Genomic DNA, 20,930 nt, shown 5'->3' with positions numbered 1-20,930 from the left:
GTTACATGAGCCAATAAATCCCTTTTTGGTGTAAATCAATTTTAGTTGGTTTTTCAATCACTTCTAATCCCTCCTCTGTAATCCCAGCATATCTCCACTTCAAAGAACATTCTCACCAAGGGATCCTGTATATCCAGTGATCCTTGGATAGCAAGAGCTTGAAAAGTAGCTGCTGCCTAGAAACTATACACAAAAAAGTAGATACATTGACAATAACAAAAATGCAAAATGTATAAAAGTCACTATAAACAAAATCCAAGGACACATGCAAAACCTGGGAAAATATTGTCAACATACATAACAAAAAGGACTCATTTTCTAAATATATAAAGAACTCATAACGTCAAATTTGGGGGCCTGGTGTGGTGGCTCACACCTATAATCCTAGCACTCTGGGAGGCTAAAGCTGGTGGACTGCCTGAGCTCATAGGTTGGAGACCAGCCTGAGCCAGAGCAAGACTCTGTCTCTAAAAATAGCTGGGCATTGTGGGGGCCACCTGTAGTCCCAGGTACTCAGGAGGCTGAGGCAAGAGAATCGCTTGAGCCCAAGAGTTTGAGGTTGCTGTGCGCTGTAATGCCAGAGCACTCTACTGAGGGTGACAAAGTTAGACTATCTCAAAAAAAAAAAAAAAAAGTCACATTTTGTAAGCCAAACCATCCAATGAGAAAAGTAGGCAAGGGAAACTAATATACAGCCCACAACATATAAACATTGGAAAAATATTCCATCTCACTAATAATTAATAACATAAAATTAAAACAACAAAATACCATTTTAACTACCATATTGACAAATACTTTAATACTTTGTTATTACTCTCTGTTGGCAAGTATATAGAAAAATAGAAGAGGTTGTAAACTTCCACAATCTCTCTAGAGGACAATTTTTGCATTATTCATCCATCCAAAAAAATTTTTTTTAGAAAATATATACTTTGCACCAGCAGGCCCATTTCTAGGACTTTGTTTCAAAGATAAACACTCTGGTGGGTGCAAAGCTTGAAAGTCATCATTGGGCAAGTGGGAAATTGTGGCGGGTACTTTTATCAAAATGCTCTGCAGCTGGTAAAAAGCACGAGCGAAATCTCCATATGCTGGCTGAAAAGATCTCCCAAGAAATATATATTTAGGTTGAAATATGACATGACAAAGAACATTCTCCATAGCAAGTTTTCTACTTGTGTGTTAGAATTCTTCTTCTTTTTTAATGGTTCCTTCTAAACTATGCAGTCAATCTGATACTACATCAGAGAAAAACCAATTCTTTTTTATTTTTAATTGTTTTATTTGTTTTGAGACAGGGTCTTGCTTGGTTGTGCAAGCCAGAGTGCAGTAGTGTGATAATAGCTCACTGCAGCCATGAGCTCCCTGGCTTAAGCCATTCTCCTGTCTCAGCCTACCAAGTAGTTGGGAGTCCAGGCATGGGCTATGCCTGGCTAATTTTCCTTTTATATCTGTTTTGTAGGAATGAGGTCTTACTTTGTTGCTCAGGCTGCTCTTAAACTCCTGGTCTCCTTCAAGTTGTCCTCCTATCTCAGATTCCCAAAGCGTTGGGATTACAGGCACCGAACCACTCAACTTGGCCTAATTTTTTTTTTTTTTATTGAGACAGAGTCGCAAACTGTCACCCTGGGTAGAGTGCCATGGTGTCACAGCTCACAGCAACCTCCAACTCCTGGGCTTAAGAGATTCTCTTGCCTCAGCCTCCCAAGTAGCTGGGACTACAGGCACTCACCACAACGCCCAGCTATTTTTTGGTTGTAGTTGTCATTGTTGTTTGGCAAGCCAGGGCTGGATTCGAACCCACCAGCTTTGGTGTATGTGGCTGGTGCCCTAGCCACTTGGGCTACAGGTGCCGAGTCCTAATTTTTATTTTTCTTTAAGAGTCAGGGTCTCACTCGCTCACCCAGACCAGAGTACAATGGTGTGACCATAGTTCACTGTAACCAGGAAACCCTGGGCTCAAGTGATTTTCGTGCCTCTTCCTCCCAAGTAACTGAGACTATAGGCACATGCTACCATGCTCAGCTAATTTTTTTTTTTTTTTTTTAGTTTTTGTAGCAACAAGGTCCTGCTATGTTGTGTAGGCTGATCTCAAACTCCTGGCTGCAATCAGTCCTCCCATCTTGGCTTCTCAAAGTTCTGGGATTATAGTCATGAGCCACCATGCCTGGCCAAGAGACAGATTTCTAATGGTCTAAGTCAGTGCTTCTCAAACTTCAATGTACCTATGAGTCACCAGGGGATTTGTTAAAATGCATTTTCTGATTCAAAAGATCTGGGTCGGACCTGAAATTCAGCATTTCTAACAAGTTCCTGCTAGTGTTCTAAGTGGAAAGGATGTGAGACGCTGGCCCCATGTTGGACGCCTGTTGGAATCATATAAGACAGTGATTTTCAACCAGTTACCACAGCACACTGGCGTGCTGTGAGAGGATCTTAGGTGTACCAAGACAATTTTTAAAGATCATTAAATTATTTTCAAAAGTTCAAAACACAGTCGGTATATATATTTTTAGTCTTTTTTGATCAACACTTACATTTTAATTTTAAAATTAAATTTAATTAAAACATTTTTTAAGTGTGCCGCGGGAAGTGTAGCTATCGGTTCAAGTATGCCATGAGATTTTTAAAAAGTTGAAAAATGCTGATCCAGGGATTTAAAAATACATATATACCATGCCAATCTGAAAAGCCCACATATTATATGATTCCAATTATATGACATTCTGGAAATGGTAAAACTATGGCCAACAGTAAAAGAAGAACCGATGGTGCATGTGAGATATTTAGGCAGTGGGAATATTCTAGACCATCCTAGAATGATGGCATGACGCATTTTTCAAAATCTGCAGACCACAACCTAAAGAGGGAGCCTAATGTGTGCTATGGGCTTTGGTGATAATGATATATGAATACTGTCTGTCACTACACTAATGCAAGGTGTTAATAAAGGGCATCTGGGGGCACGATATGGGAACTGTCTGTACCTCCCACTCATTTTTCTAGAGATCTAAAGATACAGTTTGTTTTTTAAAAATCCACATATATTCACCTTTAGTGTAAGAAATGAGAGCATTGAAATACAGGGAATACGGGCGGCACCTGTGGCTCAAAGAGGTAGGGCGCTGGCCCCATATGCCGGAGGTGGCGGGTTCAAACCCAGGCCTGGTCAAAAAATAAAAAAGGGGGGAATAACCACAGTGTGAAGGATGTGGGTTAGAAGGGAGAGCGCTTTCCTTGTGAGGTGTTTATCTGCCTCGTATTTAACGAAGCACAAATTATGGGCTGAGTAGTGGATCAGTAAGAGCACAATTGATCCTGGAACATCCCCTGTGGTAGCCAGAATCATCCTGACCATGCTGTACTTGCCAGAAGCCCCAGGAAAACAGGAAGTTAATGAAAGCCTCCCATACTTTATGTCCTGGGGGATGGCTCACTGGACAGAATCACCCTTCCCCTGTGATTTCCAGAACACTCAGATGACCCCTTTTTAGCCAAGAAGAACCCAGGCACAGTCCCCCAAACTCTCATTCTTTTTCTCTTCAGTGGTTGGTTGAACCGTTTTCCCCACTTATCAAGTGAAATCAAATGCTTGCTAAATGACTTAACCAAACATTAGTTAAGCTGACAACCGCCCCCCCCCCCCCCCGCCGCTGCCCCTACCATACTGAACCTTGGCTCATCCCTCAGGGTAAGCAGGCACAGCCCAGCAGAACAACTCTCCTGAAGGCTTTTCTGGAAATGGGCTGCCCACAGGACTACATTCCTGGTCAACTGTCGGATTATACCACCTGCCAGGCCCACCTTTGGTTTTTCCAGCCTCTGTCCTCTCTGGAAAACAAACTCCTTTCGGCCTGACCTCCAAGGTCCTTGCCAATTCTGTGGTTGAAGTACTCTATTTATTGCTACAATCATTTCAAATAAAGTCTCTCTTTAGACTTTAAACACACACACACAATGCCTCGGTCCCAACTCCTAAGATTCTGATTTAATCAGCCTGGACTTCTATCTAGACATCAGGATTAAAAAACAACAAGAACATCTCCCCAGGTGATTATATTGTGCAGTTAAATTTGTGAAGCACTGGTTGACAAGATTAGGGCTGTCATCACTGCTGTGTCTGGTACCAGGGAGTTAGCTCTGGTAAACTTCTCAAAAGTGTGAAGCAAAGTCAGTCCTGAGGGCTAACAGGGAGGAGCCTTGGCAGAAATCAGTGCTTCTGAGTTGTGTGTATGAGAATCACATGTGGGGGCAGAGCCTAAGAATCTGCATTTCTAGTAAATCTACTGCTGCTGCTGCTGCTGCTGGTCCAAGACCACACTGAGAATTCCTGCCTTTTAAGCACCTTGACAGCACCTAAAGCCTTGAAAGGGGAAGGGCTGAGAACAGGAATGAGTTTTGAGTTCTGTAGCTATGTCCTGTGACCTCATCATTTCTTCCAGGGCTGGGGCTGGACTGCAGGTGACTAAGGTGAGGGTCGCTGCCACCTTGGTTCCTTCTCTCCTTTTCCCCAGGCCTGAAAAACTCAGCCCCAGACGCAAACTAAGCTCAAGCTTAGTTCACCTTGCCTAACCCCAAACTGCAGCCCTAGAGGAAGGTGAGGAAGCCCTAGAAATTAACAGCACCAACAACAAAATCACATGTTTAGCTACATGTGGTTTCCGCTCCATGTGCCCTGCCTGGTTCCCTGCAGGCTTTGTGATTCTGAGACTCCACATCCATGAGCACTTCTTGGGGAGTTCTGGGGTCCACGAGATCTGAACAAACACAGGGTCAAATCAAGGGTGAAGGAAGAAAGGCTGCCTCCATGAGGATTTCTTTAAGAATCTCAGTCTCGCCTATTATTTGATAAGGAAAAAAATAAACAACCCAACAACAACCACCACAAAAAGACAAAAGAATTGCTGCTTGCACCAAATGGCCAAGAAGCATATGGGAAGGTGCTCACCATCACCATCCTCCACCAGGGAAACAGAAATTCACAACGTAAGTTACCACTGCACCCCACTAGGATAGCTCAAGTTAAAAGAACTACACCAGGGGTTGGCGGGAAATGCTCCTACACTGCTGCTGGGGGAGCAGAGAGTACAATTGCTTTAGAAAATTGCTTGGTAGAATCTCCTAAAGCTAAACATATGCCTACTCCATAACCCATGCCTGGGTGTATACCCAACACAGAATAGTGGTTACGTCCATCAAAAGACACATACAAAAATGTTTATAGCAGTTTCATTCGTGGTCGTCAAAAACTGCTACCCAAAGAAACAACCCAAATTCCACCCACAGGAAAATGGAGATATAAATTGTAATATTCAGACAAAAGAATTCTACAGAGCCATGAAAAAGAATGAACTTCTGCTACATGCCAAAATGTAGATGATTCTCAGAGTTATAAAACAAACCAGACACAAAGCCGACAAACTATTAATCCATGGGTCCATTCATATGCATACACATATGCAGAACTGAACTTTAGTGCCCAGAGTTAAATAGTGGGTATCTTTGGGGTGGGAGGAAGGGATTGACCGAGAGAAAGAACATTGGTGATGAAGATGCTCTACGCATTCATCTGAGGGTACACGTTCATAAAAATTCATTGAAGACCTCATTTAAGATTTGCCTACTTCACCATATAAAAGTTATGCCTCAATCACAAAGAGAAAATAAAGCATAGCTGGAAGGCATCTGAAATGTGATTTGATTTCAAGTGATGCTTCTTTCCTCCCCAACCCTCAAGCTCAGGGATCAGGCAGAACGAAGCTCCCCTGTGTGCCCCCTCTCCATCCTGAATCCCTTTGACAGGGATTTCGGTCATCATCAGCACCTTCACTCCTGCTGCTGAGACAGCTGACAGGTGACCTCACTGTTTATGCTGGGAAGCAGTGTCCCATTGTGGGCATGCTGGGCAATGAATCAACTTCATTCCACCAAATCTATGCACTCTAGAAATGTTTTCCTCTCTTTGTGTCGTGATGGGAGAACCAAAACCACACTCAGTTTCTCCCTTCTTGTCCTCTGCAATTCTGCTCTGGCCCTAAACTTGCTCAGCCAAGTCAGCAAGAAGGTGGTTACACTGAGTGTGTAGGTTCTAGGTTAAATAGTGTCTCTCAAAAATTCATGCCTAACCAAACCTCTGAATGTGACTATTTGGAAATAGGTATTGAAGATGTAATAAGTTAAATTAAGATGAGGTCATACTGGATGGATGTGGGCCCTAAAAAGAGAAAACAGAGACACAGACACATGCACAAAGAAGAAAGCCACATGAAGATGAAGGCAGGGGCGGCACCTGTGGCTCAGTGAGTAGGGCGCCGGCCCCATATACAGAGGGTGGCAGGTTCAAACCCGGCCCCAGCCAAACTGCAACAACAAAAACAACAAAAAATAGCTGGGTGCCTGTGGTCCCAGCTACTCAGGAGGCTGAGGCAAGAGAATAGCCTAAGCCCAAGAGCTGGAGGTTGCTGTCAGCTATGACGCCACAGCACTCTACCTAGGATGACAAAGCGAGACTCTGTCTCAAAAAAAAAAGAAGAAGAAGATGAAGGCAGAGATTAGAATAGCGTCAGCTCAGGAACACCTGAGCCACCAGAAGCTAGAGGAAAAGCATTAGACAGAGTCCCCTTCAGTCCCCAGAGGGAACCAGCCCTAATATCACCTTGATTTGCTTTGATTTATTATTATTTTTTGAGACACAGTATCACTCTGTCACCCTGGGTGGAGTGCCATAGCATCATCATAGCTCACAGCAACCTCAAACTCTTGGCCTCAAGCCATCCCCCTTGCCTCAGCCTCCCAAGTAGCTGGGACTACAGGCACCCACCACAATGCCCATCTATTTATTTATTTATTTTTAGTAGAGATGAGTTCTCCCTTTTGCTCAGGCTGTTCTCGAACTCCTGACCTCAAACAATCCACCTGCCTCAGCCTCCCAGAGTGCTAGGATTATAGGTATGAGTACCTGGCCCTAACCTTCATTTTGGACTTTTGGCCTCCAGAAATGTGAGAGAACAAATTTCTGCTGGTTTAAACTGCCCAGTTTGTGATAGTTGGTTACAACAGCCACAGGAAATGAATATGCATCCTCTTAGGAAAGTAGTTCAAAGCCCAAGACCATCGGTGGCTACTGGAGCAGGCTTCTCCAAGGTCCTCCCAGCACTCCACCCAGGTTTTCAGAGAACTCTTTCCAAACATATGTGCTATGATAAACACAATTCCCAACATCTTATTATATTCCCTAGAAAAAAAAATGTTGAGTGCCCTCTTGACCTTCTCTCCAGGAAGCCCACAGCTTGATCTGCTACAGCCCAGGCAGGCACATGGCGGCCTCTAACACACCCTGGGGTCATCTCATTGACTAGAGTAGCCGCCACCATCAGGCCAGCTCCTCTGTGTCCAGGGCAGCCACTTCCCTCTGAAGGCTCTGAGACAAGGCATCCTGTCCTCCCCCAGGCAAGAGGCTACTCACTGGGTCCTTATTCTCTTGGTCTGTCCTGGTCTCCCTGATGTCCCCGTTGTAGGTCGAGGTGCGCTGGTCCTCGGCTGCACTCCGCTGCTGCCACAGTATGGCCTCACCCTCATACTCCTTCCGGTACAGGTTGGTCCTGTCCGACAGGCTGGCTCGACGCACCACCTTCCTGAGGAGACAGAGGGGGTGCTGGCAGGCTGTTCCCAGGCACCACAGACAGAAGCACACAGCAGGGAGCCCTGGCAGCCCTGCCCCTGACTCACCCACGGCTGCCCGCGCTGGATGTCCTCCGGCTCAGCGACGATTTGTGCCGCAGCTGTGACTTCATGATCACATCATGCTTGTGTTTTAGCTCCAGCAGGAGAACCTTGAACTCCTCCTCCTCACACAGGTCTGAAGTGGCAGAGGAGTCAGTAGCCAGGGGTAGGGTACGGGCCTGGGGCCTGAGAGGGGGCTTCAGGCCAGAAGAGCTACCACCCCAACCCACTGAAAGCTCCAAGCATCTTTGGGGGCATGCAGTGAGGGAAGAAAACAATGCCAGCCTTATTGCCGGGTCGGCAGTCCAGTACTTAGAGGACTGTAAAATGGCAAATCTCATTTTCCAAACATAGTCACAAGTCCTAAGGTTCCCAGCTATGACTGAGGGATCAAACTCCTCTTTGGTAGTTTCCAAGAAGAGTCATCAAGTCTCCACTGACATGAGAAGTATTGAGAGAAATAAGCAGGCACCCCATGTAGCCCAAAAAAGAAATTATATGAAGATGCTAAGGAATCAATATACTCACACACTCACTCTATTCACCTTCAACCATCTACCAATTTGCTGACCAAGTCACCTATCCATAGATTCATCTCTACCCACCCTCCTTACACTCGTATTCATCCGTCCACCCATCAACTTACTCACTCATTCACTAAACCTCATCACTTCTACCCACCCACCCCACTCATCCACCCACTCATCCATCCATCTGCCTGTTTATCCACTTATCCATTAAACTACCATCCATTAATTTATTAATTCACCCATCTATCTACATACCAATCCACCAGTCTCACAAACCATTCATTCATTTATCCCTCTACCCATCAAAAATTGTTGACTGCCTACATATATGCCCGGTGTTTTGCTGGAGACTCACCTATTGGCATCTCATCCATGGATGTCCTTGCACTGAGACTAGCCCCATGAGACACCAAAAGCTCTGCCATCTGCATCTGAAACACAGGAATAAGCCCATGTTCCCTCGGCCCAGGGTTCAGAGGGCCTGAGAGGTGGAGACGGTGCCCAAGGCTTATTAGGAGGTGACTCAAAGAATGGTGGGACATAGCTGATTCCCAGGGAAGGCCCTGCACTCTAGAGCCATAGGGATAAGCCTGGCAGATGCTGTGGGCATGGGACCTCCTCAGCATGCCTGGGCCACACCAAGAGGGAGGAGAAGAAGGAGTCGGCTGTAACTTTAGAGTGGTCTGCTGTCTAAGGAGGGACTGCATAAGCTGCAATCAGTGTTTTACGTCTGGAAACAAATGGAGAAATTACTCAAAGCAGAAATGCTACGAATTGGCTAACTTGGTGAATTTGTTTATCATCCTATTAGGACACAGTTTGTTACAAACTCCCTATGCCTTTTCACATCCACATATTAGCTGCAGTCAACACCTTAAGTGGGTCTTGGGTCTCTTATTCTTTGGAACCAATCACAAGTCCAAAGGACTTGGTGACAGCCAGTTAACTCTGTACTGGCCTCCCCCACAGCCCTGTGGCCAGGAACTACCTGTCCCCAGAAGGCAGCTGCATGCAGGGGCTCCCAGCCATCCCAGTCCTTCATGTCCACACGCACTCCGTGGTCCAGCAGGAGCTCAGCTGCCCGCAGGTATCCATTGGCTCCGGCTATGTGCAACTAAAGGAGAGGAATGAAGTGAGCGTTCCCCAGAGGACTGGCCCCACAGTGGAGGACGCTTATCCCTCACCCCTCCCAGAGTCCCAGAGCATCCTTGGTGCCAGCAGAATGGAATAGAATGAGGTGGAAATACCAGCCATATTGCAGAGGATTATTATGTCTGAAATACAGGCCCCGAAGGAAAGGCGGGAGACCCCCTGTGGTTCGTCTTAGCACCCATGTGGTTAAGGTGACAGCATTCACTGAGACCCTACTATGTGCGGAGCCCTAGAGAAGGTGTCTCAGAGGCCAATTCCGGTTTTAAAATATGCTTACAAATTCTTTGACATAACTTCCTTTTAAAGATGGAGCCTGACTGCTCTCTTCTTGAAGGTGGGCCAGCTTGAGTGACTCACTTCTAACAAATAAGATATTGTAAAGTGGCAATGTGTGATTTCTTTTTTTTTTTTTTAGAGACAGAGTCTCACTTTTATCATCCTCGGTAGAGCGCCTTGGCATCACAGCTCACAGCAACTTCCAACTCCTGGGCTTAGGCAATCCGCTTGCCTCAGCCTCCCGAGTAGCTGGGACTACAGGCGCCTGCCACAACAGCCAGCTATTTTTTTGTTGCAGTTTGGCTGGGGCGGGGTTTGAATCTGCCACCCTCGGTATATTGGGCCAGCACTCTACCCACTGAGCCACAGGTACCATCCACAATGTGTGATTTCTAAGGTCAGAGCAGAAAGGTGTTGCTGCTTTTACCTTTCACTCTCTTGGATCAAAAGGAGGCAACCATTGTGTTGTGAGGACTCTCAAATAGCCCTAAGGAGAGGTCCTAGGAGATAAGAAACCAGGACTGTGCCAACTACCAGCACTAACTTGCCAGCTGCATGCATGAGCTATCTTAGAAGTGGGTCCTCCTGCTTCAATCAAGCCTTCAAATGAGTCTGCAGCCCCAGTCAATATCTCGATTGAAATCTCATGAGAAATGCCAAGCCAGAGTCAACCTGCTGAGCCATTCCTCATTCCTTGACCCACAGAAACCAGGTGTGACAATAAACACTTATTATTGTTTTCAGATGCTACATTGTGCGGTCATTTGTTATGTGGCAATAGATGACTAACATCTGATAGGAGAAAGCCCCATGTTGTGGTCCCAACCTTTCTACCCAGCACCATTTGAGGCCTTTAGTCATAGCCGATGCCTAGCAGATCTCAGCTGTCCCACCGTGCAATCTCCCAGAAAATAAACAAAGTGCTTAGCACACGATGAACACCGAGCAAGAGATTAACATTCTTAGAGAGCCCTAAGTAATGACAAGGTGCTCTGTGAGAATAAATGAGAGAGGAGATGAGGCCAAGAGAAACCAAGGGCCCAACCAGGTGGAAGACAGAGGTGAGAGTGCACAAAGGCCTGCAGGAGACTGACTGGGAGGTAGCCAGAGAACTCCAGGGGGGTTGAAGTCTGGGACAGCAGGGTGAGTGGGACAGAAAAGGCATGGCCCCAGGAGTGACTTTTTAGAGCATAGCCCTGAGGGTCAGATGCTACCTCATCCTGGGGGAACACTGCTGTGAGTTCTGGCAAGTGGAAATTTTCCTTTCTCTTCTTTTTTTTTTTTTAATTTGCAGAATAAATCCAGGGTATGAGATGGTACAGGCACACATGAAAATTAGTATAAGTATCTGATTTATACATGTCTGATGCTTGTCATTTGTGAAGAATGACACCTGGCTGAAAAAAAGGCATGGGAGGAAGAGTGGTATTATTAATAATAATGGTGATCATTGCTAACATCTATCAAGAGTTAACAAACTCTGTGCTAAGCTCCTATATGCAGAATTTCATTTCATCCTCCCAACAGTCCTTGGAGGAAGATACCATTATCTTCAGTTTATGGAAAAGACCTTGTTTGTGTCTGGCTCATGGTTGTGGGGCCACCTGAGATCAGCCTCAGCCCAGGAGGGGAAGACCCCTGCATCTAGAGGGTCCAGTGACAGACCCAGAGGAGCTCTGGCCACGGCGGGAAATCCCTGCTGCAGAATTCAGTCTCTCTACCTGGCCCCACTCTTGAGTTCTAGGCTGAGCAGGTAATGCAAAAAGAGCTCCAGCTAATAGAAATGGGCCTGAAGCAGAAGTGAGATTTCAGGATCCAGGTGGGAGAAGCACGGTTATCACCTAGGTCAGGGGCAGTGGGGAGCTTGATGCTGCTGAGCTCCCCCTGGTGAGCTCATGCTCCCAAGACCCCTGAGCACCCGGGACAGGGCCCAGCCATCAGGGAGTGAGCTTCCATGTCATGCCCTTGTTTTCAGTTTAGAAGCTGCAGAAGCAGAACCTCCCAAGACAGGGCTGCAGTGTGCCATGAAAGAGGGCCTATGAGGACAGGCCAGGGAGGTTTTCCCAAGTTGCTGGTTCACTGATATTTGAGCCACATAGTGTCTCCTTCATAGGGTTGTTGGGAAGATGAAATGAGATTCTGTGTGCAGTGCTTATCACAGAGCTTATTGGTGTCAACCAGGCATATTTGAGAGAGAAGAAGCCTCCACTGATCTCTATCTCCAGGGTCTAGCAAAGCATGTGGCACAGAAGAAGTGCTCATACATGTGTGTTGGCTGGCTGGCTGGCTCGATGGGCCGATGGACGAGTGTATGGACGGATGACTGGGAGTGTTAAGACTGAAGTCAGGGAACCCAGAGGAGAGAAAGCAATAACAGGACTGATGAGACAAGGCAGTGGGGTGGAGGAGGCATAGGACAGGGGAATGGACAGTACAATGCAAGATGGCACAGGGGTGCAGGGGGGGTGGGTGAGGGGTGGCCCTAGTCCTTGAGGGGGAACAGCGAACCTGAGTGAAGGAGGATCTTGGAGAAGGAGCAGGTGCTGATCAGGCCGGACAGAGGCCAAGCCTTCCTCTGCTACCCCTCCACATGCTGGGAATAATCGTAGCCCCAAGGGATCTGGAGGAGCTCCAAGACCGCATATAGGCCCTGACCATACAGGGTTGGCTCCCACCAGGTGCTGGCCCACTTCAGCCCTACTTGGTCTTGGTTCTGGTATCAGCCAAACCCAGCTTGGCCCATCTGCTCACCAGCGTGGCACCCTGGGCATCTATCCAGTCAAGGTCCTGGCCGGCTGCAATCATGCAATGGATGTCTGTGATCATCTGCTGCTCCGGGGCTGCCCGCATCTCATTGATTTTCTCTTGGGTGATGCCTGCAGTGGGAAAGAGGAGATTTATTCAATACCCCGAGGTTAGGACCCCGGGGAGGGGAGGGCTCCTCAAGGTCTGCCAGTCAAGGGGACACACACACACATACACAGATCCTTGTCCTTCAGGCCCGATGAACACAGATAACCGTGTGCTGGCTCACAGAGTGAGGGCCACTCCCATCTAGCACCCAGTGCACACTGCATTGATACTGGTATCCATGGAGTCACCCCAACTGCTCAAATGGATGGTTCTGGCTTGTCCTTTAGGCCCTAGACTGGATCAGCTGGCCTCCCCTGACCACCCTATCTGACCAGGTCTCTGTCAGTCTTCTTCATCTCACCCATGGTTTTGTCAGTAATAGCAAGAGATGTGCTCAATCAATATTTGTTGCAGGAACAACTAATGAATATATTACTTTTGAATGAAGAGTTGAGTAAATTGAGGTAGAAGGGCCCAGAAAGACATCACCTAACCTGAGTCCCTGACTAAAAAATTTATTACTGGCAGCTACTAAGAGTATTTAAGGAGAGAGGGACACACTCTATAAAAAGATCCATTGCATCAGGCATTCTGGCATAGAATTCAGGGGAGGTCTATAAACTTGAAAGGAGAAAAAATTGTATGTTTATTCTGATTAAAGTTTAAATGAAATTTAGCATTTCCTACCACTAGAACATTAGCAAAACCAACAGTCACGTCAGCAGTGCCTGTGACTCTGCAACCAACAGAAACTGCAGGTATTTTCATATCATGTTATCTTATTGTTTAATGAATCAATAGTTTCTACCTTCTAGCTCATTTAAAAATATTTTGGTAGCTATGTTTTTGTAAAATTGGCTTCCCTTAAAATCCTATGATTTTATCACTTCATTTAAAAACATTATTTTGAGCTGGGCACAATGGCTCATGCCTGTAATCCTAGCACTCTGGGAGGCTGTGGCAGGAGGATCCCTTGAGGTCAGAAGTTCGAGACCAGCCTGAGCAAGAGTGAGATCCTGTCTCTACAAAAAATAGAAAAAGTAGCCAGGTGGCATGTGCCTATAGTCCCAGCTACTGGGAGGCTGAGGCAGGAGGATGGCTTCAGCCTGGAAGTTTGAGGTTGTTGTGAGCGATGCTGATACCAGGGCATTCTAGCCTGGGACAACAGAGTGAGACTGTCTCTAAATTAATAAATAAATAAAACAATATTTTGAGAAGGGGTCCACAGATTCACCAGATCAGAACAAAAATGGTTAAGAATCTCTGAAGAAGATGAATAGGAAAAGTTTGGGTGGGTGCCAGGGGACAGGAGGTCCAACTGTGGTTACAGCTGTGCTCTGGGGAGGAACATGGGAGCAGGGCAGGACTTGGGCTGCAGCTGAGGCTCTGGAATGAGGCATATTTCATAGGAGGTGCTTGACAGGCGCGTTTGTGGGACACTAGGAGCAGGCAGGTCTCTCATTGCTCCATTTGTTTGCACTCTGAACCTCATTTATGAGCTGAGAACAGCCCACGTCTTGTTTATCTGGGCCCCTGGCAGCCAGCGTGGTGCCTGGCACAGAGCAGGCACCCGCCAATGTTCTTGACTTTATCATTTTTCCACACGGGAATATAGCTTTATAGTGAATGTTTATGGAATCAAATTGTCGCAGCTGACTAAGAGGAGACAAGGCCAGCTGAGTCCGCCTACGTGTGTGGGTGACATGATGAGAACAATACCTCCCTTCTGCACAGCACGTTTTCCAGGGTCCTTTAGCATCCTCATCATTTTAATCACACAGATAATGATGACAAGGGCCCATCCCATTTACTGAGTGCTGAGCCTGAGGCACATGGCTGGCTCATTTGTACACCTGCATTGATTTAAGTGTTGCGACCACTTTATGGCATATTGCCCCCCCTCACCTTGGTATGCCATGCAGGTCTCGATGACATCCAGGGTGGGCTCATCCTCGCAGAGGTCATATGGCATGTTCCCATCGGAGTTGACAGCAAGCAAGTCGGCCCCACTGCAGAGAGAGGGCCAAGGTGAGGGCCAGGCAGGTGTGGCTGGGGTTGGCCTGCTGCCTCTGCCCTTTGGCCTATCACCTGAGACCCTACTGTACACCCCAGCTAGGTAATACCAGTTTTGCCTGCCACACAGCCCATGAGCACAGCATCATCAGGATCCCAAGAAGGAACCAAAGTCCCAGAAGAGTGATCCCAGGAGACCTCCCTTAGGCTCCTGCTCTGTTGAAGCAGCATACAGGCATTTAACTGAAGCCTACCCTGGTGACAATAATAAAAATAATATGAATGGCGACAGCACCACTTACCAGGGACCTGCTGAGAGCTAAGCCTGATATGACCCTTTACACACATCATTTTGTTTAATCCTCATAACAGTCCTCTCAGGTTGGCCCTATCTCACTCAAGGGGAAACAAAGACTCAGGTTGAAGATCACATAGTTAGGATGTCGCAGGTCTAGACTCAAACCTAGGTCTCTTCTGTGTCAGCTCTTTGCCCTTCTCCCTGTTCTATTTTCATCTTTTCCCATATCCAGAGACATCTTCCACCTCCTCATCCAAGTCCCTACCCAAGACCAGGACAGGAACAGAAGACAGCCTTGGGGCTCCCTAGCAGACCACTCCCTTTGGGCCAGTGGTCCCCAGGCATGGCTCTAGGACATCCTGCAGAGGAGTCACCAGGGGACCACTGAAATAAAACAGCATCTTGAGCTTCACTCCAGCCCTCCTGAAATAGAGTCTTTGGGGGTGAGGGTTCAGGAATATGTATTTTAAACCCAGGTGACTCTAGCACAGATCAGCACTGGGGACTGAACCAAGCTGGCCTCATTGTCTTTGTCCTCTTGGCACCATAGCTGATCAAGCTGTGGCCCCCTGATGCTCCTGGTAGCTTCTCATCAAAGGTGTAGGTTATGTGGGGCCTCCACCCAGGCCTTTGTCCTAACGGCCACCCACTATGACCTTTCTGAGTTGCTGCATGCCCCACAGCAAGCTAACCCACCTCCTTGAGCTGGGACAGCAGTACTATCATCTCCATCCCTGGAAGCCCTAATGGGCTCCAGTTACTCTACAAAGACCTTAGGAAAGGCCACCTGCTCTCAGCCACTCCTGACTCCCCACACTCAGACACTCACACCCACTGGTCTTGCTTTGTCTCAGCTCTGGTACTAAGATCACCTGGCATTCTGACTGGCTTCCAGGGACTTCTGTATCCCTGAGTGCCCAGTGCCAGAGGGGAGGGAAGGGAAGTTGAGAGATGGTAGGGAGGTGGAGGGAGGACAGTAAAGGAGGAAATTAACTGGATAAAGATGATAAGGAGGGGAGGCTGTTCTGGGCAACAGGGGGCACGTACTACTGAACGAGGATCTTCACCAGGTTGATGTGGCCACAGGTGGCCGCCGCATGCAGGGGTGTCCACAGCTCGTTGTCCTTGGCATTCACATTCGCACCATGGGAAAGGAGCAGCTTGACAATTTCCTCAAAGTTGTCGATACAACACTGGAGGGGCACACAGGCAGAGTTAGCTCCAGCCAAGGCCCCAGGGCATGGTCCTGAAAGCGGCCACAAGGACAGTGGAGCCAGACTGCCTGAGTTTGAACCCAGCTCCAATGCTTACATGCTGTTACTATTGCCTCTGACCTTGGGAAATCCACTTAACTTCTCTGAGCCTCAGTTTCCTTGTGAGTAAAAATAAAATTAATAATTTATAAGATAAAATGTAAAGGTAGAAGGCCAGACGCAATGGCTCACACCTGTAATCCTAGCAATCTGGGAGGCCGAAGTAGGTGGATTGCCTGAGTTCACAAGTTTAAGTTGGCCTGAGCCAGAGCGAGACCCTTGTCTCTAAAAATAGCCAGGCGTTGTGGTGGGTGGGTGCCTGCATTCCCAGCTACTTGGGAGGCTGAAGCTAGAGAATCACTTAAGTCCAAGAGTTTGAAGTTGCTGTGAGCTGTGACGCCATAGCACTCTACCCAGGGCAACAAAGTGAGACTCTGTCTCAAAAAAAAAAAAAAAAAGTAAAAGTAAACACCACTCTGTCAGTTATAGAATGCTTGATGTTAGTGGAATGGGATAAGATTTTGAATGAGGTTTTAAGTCTTCTTTTTTAATCCCAGAAGGTGTTCCTCAAACAAACTTGTGTGGACAACTCTTAGATGAATAATAAATCTAGGCAGATTGTTCGGGATGAGGCAGGGGCGTATGTTTGGAGAGTGTCCCTCTTCCCAGCAGTGGCCCCAAGGTTGGGCCCTAGATCATAGCTTGATACCTCTGACTTAGGAACTTCTGACTCAGGAGCTCAGATCCTGGGGAAGCCCTCCAGTAACCAAGAGCCCCTCAAAAGAATCCAGCTCTACATGAGGGTTATAGGGGGGCCTGACACAGTCCTAGTGAGGAGACAGCCATGTTTGTGTTCCTGCCTGTCCAGAGCAGTGGCCACACGTGGGTAGGCCCCCTAGAGGGAACACAGGGCTCCTCTAGAGCCCCCAAACTCCAGGGACAGGAAGCAAAAATCCCAAGAGGACAGAGGAGCCTCAAGCTACAACATGAAGAGAAAGAGCCTTGAATGGAGGAGGAAGACCAGGTCGCCTTACAACTGCAGGACGAGTCTTCTCCCTGGAGGCGGCTTCTGGGGAAATCAGCAGGGCACACAGCAGGTGAACCAGTGCTTCCCCTGCCCATCCAGGTAAGGGCATGCTCCAGCACTGGAGACGTTGAGTTATACTCTGAAGGGACGATCAGGCTTGTTTTTTTTTTTTTTTTTCCTTTTCTTTTCTTTTTAAATCAGCCTTGTTGTTTTTTTTTTAACAACTCGTCCTCTGCAAGTGGAGAACAGATTGCGTGTGTGTTTGCATGAGTGCACGTGGGGAAAGGAATCCGGGAGCTGACCTCCAGGAGAGACCATGAGGATGGGAGATGTGGCCAAATGCCACCAGGAGGAGCCGGGGGGGCACCTGTGTGAGCCCCTGCCCCCCGGTGGGACTGGGCCCGAGTGTGGGACACGGCGGTAGCACTGTCCTGCCCCCATCCACCACGGGGCCAGGGTTCAGCGCCAGGACGTGCAGGGAAAGAGCAGCCGTTTGCATATACGGTGCCAGAGACCCAGGCTGTTTCTGCGCCAGCGCGTCTAGAGGTGGCTGGAACCGAGGGCATACCTCTGAGCCGGAAAAGCCGGGAAAGATGTGACCCTGTGGGGCCGGCGCTACTCAGGTGGGCGGGAGGACCATACAGCTTCACCGGCAGAGGGCGCCAAAGGCACTGGAGCCAGGCAGCGCTAATGCAAGGGTGCCCAGGGTGCCGCTGGGAGGTGAGTCCCGGGGAGCTGCTGGGGTCAGGGACAAGGCAGCCAGAGATATAATCCTGAGACACTGCAGAAAGCACCCGGGTGGGGTGGGAGCCTCAGGTCGAAGGGAGAAGGTATTGTGTCCCCAGAATTGCAGAGTCTTAGGAAGATGGCCAGGGGCTAGACCAGTCAGCTCCCGGAGACCTATTCTGAGCAAGGGCTGCGTTGGGCTAAGCAGCGCACATGGCGAGGATGGTACCAAGTAGGGTGGGCAGGTCTCCTCCGCTGCATTCGCTAAGGTAGCAAATGGCACCTGGCAGTCGGCTGACTGCTCCTGCCTCCTCACTTCCCACACCAATCCATCACGGGCCTGAATTCCGTCTCCAGATGGCTGTGTCTGTTCCCACTGCCCTAGGTGAGCTTTCATCGTCTCTCCCTGCCTCCCTGCAGCTCCCCTTCCCAACACCCTCAACCAGAGAGGGCGCCCTCCTTCATTTAATCACGTTGCTCTGGGTTCACATGAAGGCTCCCTGTTGCCAAGAGAAGAAAGCCCACACTTTACCAGGCATAGGAAGCTCTTCTTCTTCTTTTTTTTTTTTTTTGTAGAGACAGAGTCTCACTTTATGGCCCTCGGGTAGAGTGCCGTGGCATCACACAGCTCACAGCAACCTCCAACTCCTGGGCTTAAGCGATTCTCTTGCCTCAGCCTCCCGAGCAGCTGGGACTACAGGCGCCCGCCACAACGCCCGGCTATTTTTTTGTTGTTGCAGTTTGGCCGGGGCTGGGTTTGAACCCACCACCCTTGGCATATGGGGCCGGCGCCCTACTCACTGAGCCACAGGCGCCGCCCGGAAAGCTCTTCTTAATGTGCCCCAGTCTCCCGTGTTGCATGGAGCAGCAGTGACAATGAGGATACAGTAACAACAGCCCCAGCAACAACAGGAACAGCGCCTCATGCCACACCATCAATAGGAACAGCTAATGGGCTTTGAAGACTTACTAGACTCAAGCACCTAGCTAAGCTCTGGCCATGAATTGCCTCATTTTAATCCTCAGAACAAGCCTATTGAGGATCCTATTAGCCCCATTTTATAGATGGGGACACTGGCTCAAAGAGGTCAGGCTGTACAAGGTCACACACAGTAAATCAGAGATAGATTAAAATCCAAGATTAAAACCCATCTACAGACAAGGGTTAAAATCCAAGCAGTCTGACTCCAAAGGCCCTTTCTCAGCCTTCCCAATCTTCCCTCCTGCCAGTCTCCCTGAGGTTCCCTGCACCCTAATTGTGCCACACCAAAACCCTCCTGACTCCCACCTTGAAATGTGGACCCCCTTTCTCATGGCTCTGTACTTGCCGTTCCCTCTGCTTTGAATGTTTTTCCTTATGCTTTTCTATCTAGCAAGCTCGTACTTGTCCTTCAAGACCAGCTCAGATATCCTTTCCTCTTAAAAGCCTTTTCAGTTCCCCTTTGAGTCAGGTTATCGGCTGTCATGGAGCCCTCTGCTATGTCTGTGTGAGAGTGAACCACACTGCAGTGCCTCTGTTGTTATTTATGTGTCTGTGGTCACAATGCACTCTGAATCTGTGAGAGCAGGGCCCCTGCCTAACTCGCTTCTGGGGCTCTGTCCCTGGCAGAGTACCTAGAGTTTGTGCACCATAAATATTTGCTGAATGAATGAATGGAAGCCCCCACAGGCTAGTGGGAGTGGATGCCCCCCTGAGACCCTGAGAGGGCTCTCAAAGCGGAGCCCAAGGTGAGTGGGATGATCAGGGGGACAGAATTTCATGCAGCAAGTCTTACCTCGCTGACTGTGCACCCCCAGGCCCAGGAACCTAGAAGAAGGCCTGGTCCCAAGAAAGCAAGGTGACCCACAGGAAGAAAGGGGAGGAATTATGTGGCAGGAAGCCCAGGCCAAAGGGAGGGTGCCACCTGAGAGTTTACTGCAGCCTGGGGCTCAGAGCCCAAGCACCACCAACCACTGTGTACACAGAACAGTTTAGGCCACCTTCTTTCAAATCCTGGCTCCACAGCTCGTTCACTGTTTGACCTTGGACAGATGTCACCTCCCTGAGCTGCAATGCATAATACACCACTCTTTTAAATTCACTAAAATTAAGTAAAATTCAAAACCCAGTTCCTCAGTCACATGAACCACCCTTCCCGTGCTCTCCACCTACATGGGCCCAGGGGCTATTCTGCCAGAGAGAGCAGATGCACAGAACACTTCTGTCACCATAGAAAGTTCTATTGAATATGGCTGTGCTGGAACCTCAGTTTCCTGAGTCATAAAATGGGGATGCTAAGATTTCAAAGGATTGTTGCGAGGATCAAAATGAAATACACAAGTGAAGTGCTTTGGAGAAAAGGGCTCACATGATGAATTTTAATAATAGCTAATATTTATTTATTTATTTTGAGAAAGAGTCTCACTCTGTCACCCTAGGTAGAGTGCCGTGGCATCACAGTTCACAGCAACCTCAAACTTCTCTTGCCTCAGCCTCCCAAGTAGCTGGGACTACAGGCACTCGCCACAACACCCGGCTATTTTTTTGTTGCAGTTGTCATTGTTGTTTAGCTGGCCCAGGCCAGGTTTGAACCTGCCAGCCTCGGTATATGTGGCTGGCGCCCTAACCACTGAGCACAGGCGCTGAGCCAATAATAGCTAATATTTATCCACTCTCAAGTGTTACTTGAAGGGTTTTTATGTGTATTCATTGAATCCTTACAATAACCAGTGAGCTGAGTACTTCTGTTATTCTTCTTTTAGAGATGAGGCACAGAGAGTTTAAGTGACTTGCCCAAGGTCCATAACTAGTGAGTGGCAGCTCTGGGGCTCAGGTCTAACTCTTTACTGTGATGGCCTCACTTTTTCTTCATGCGGTAGGAAGTAGCCCATACATTTTATCCTCCATCCAGGGCTGGTGGTTGCTGCCAGGCTTGGGAATTGCCATTCAGGTCTCCATTCCAGAGCAAGTTAATGCACCTACCTGTTCTCTGCTATCTGGGGGAGTCTCAGGCACCCTACAGTTACCGGTGCTGAAGTTTGGCAGCTTCCATGGCGGAATCCAGTGGGGATACTGAGGCAGCAGCCTCAAAGTGGGT

At 48.1% G+C, this 20,930-nt stretch overlaps 1 protein-coding gene across 1 annotated transcript in view; it reads right to left on the bottom strand.

Moving 5' to 3' along the window:
- PPP1R16B (protein phosphatase 1 regulatory subunit 16B) overlaps window positions 1–20,930 on the bottom strand; it is a 110,891-nt gene that overhangs the window by 5,667 nt on the left and 84,294 nt on the right. The window contains exons 4-10 of the mRNA XM_053574314.1: window positions 15,895–16,040; window positions 14,442–14,545; window positions 12,435–12,559; window positions 9,244–9,369; window positions 8,611–8,686; window positions 7,732–7,861; window positions 7,469–7,637 (exon numbers count right to left, since the gene is read on the bottom strand). Coding sequence (XP_053430289.1) covers window positions 7,469–7,637; window positions 7,732–7,861; window positions 8,611–8,686; window positions 9,244–9,369; window positions 12,435–12,559; window positions 14,442–14,545; window positions 15,895–16,040 — 876 coding nt within the window. The remainder of the gene's footprint in view (window positions 1–7,468; window positions 7,638–7,731; window positions 7,862–8,610; window positions 8,687–9,243; window positions 9,370–12,434; window positions 12,560–14,441; window positions 14,546–15,894; window positions 16,041–20,930) is intronic.

The sequence above is a fragment of the Nycticebus coucang genome, chromosome 21 (genome assembly GCF_027406575.1).
Source record: "Nycticebus coucang isolate mNycCou1 chromosome 21, mNycCou1.pri, whole genome shotgun sequence".
NCBI lineage: Eukaryota > Metazoa > Chordata > Mammalia > Primates > Lorisidae > Nycticebus > Nycticebus coucang.
The sequence above is the reverse complement of the archived record's forward strand: the minus strand, read 5'-3'. Positions and strand labels throughout refer to the sequence as shown.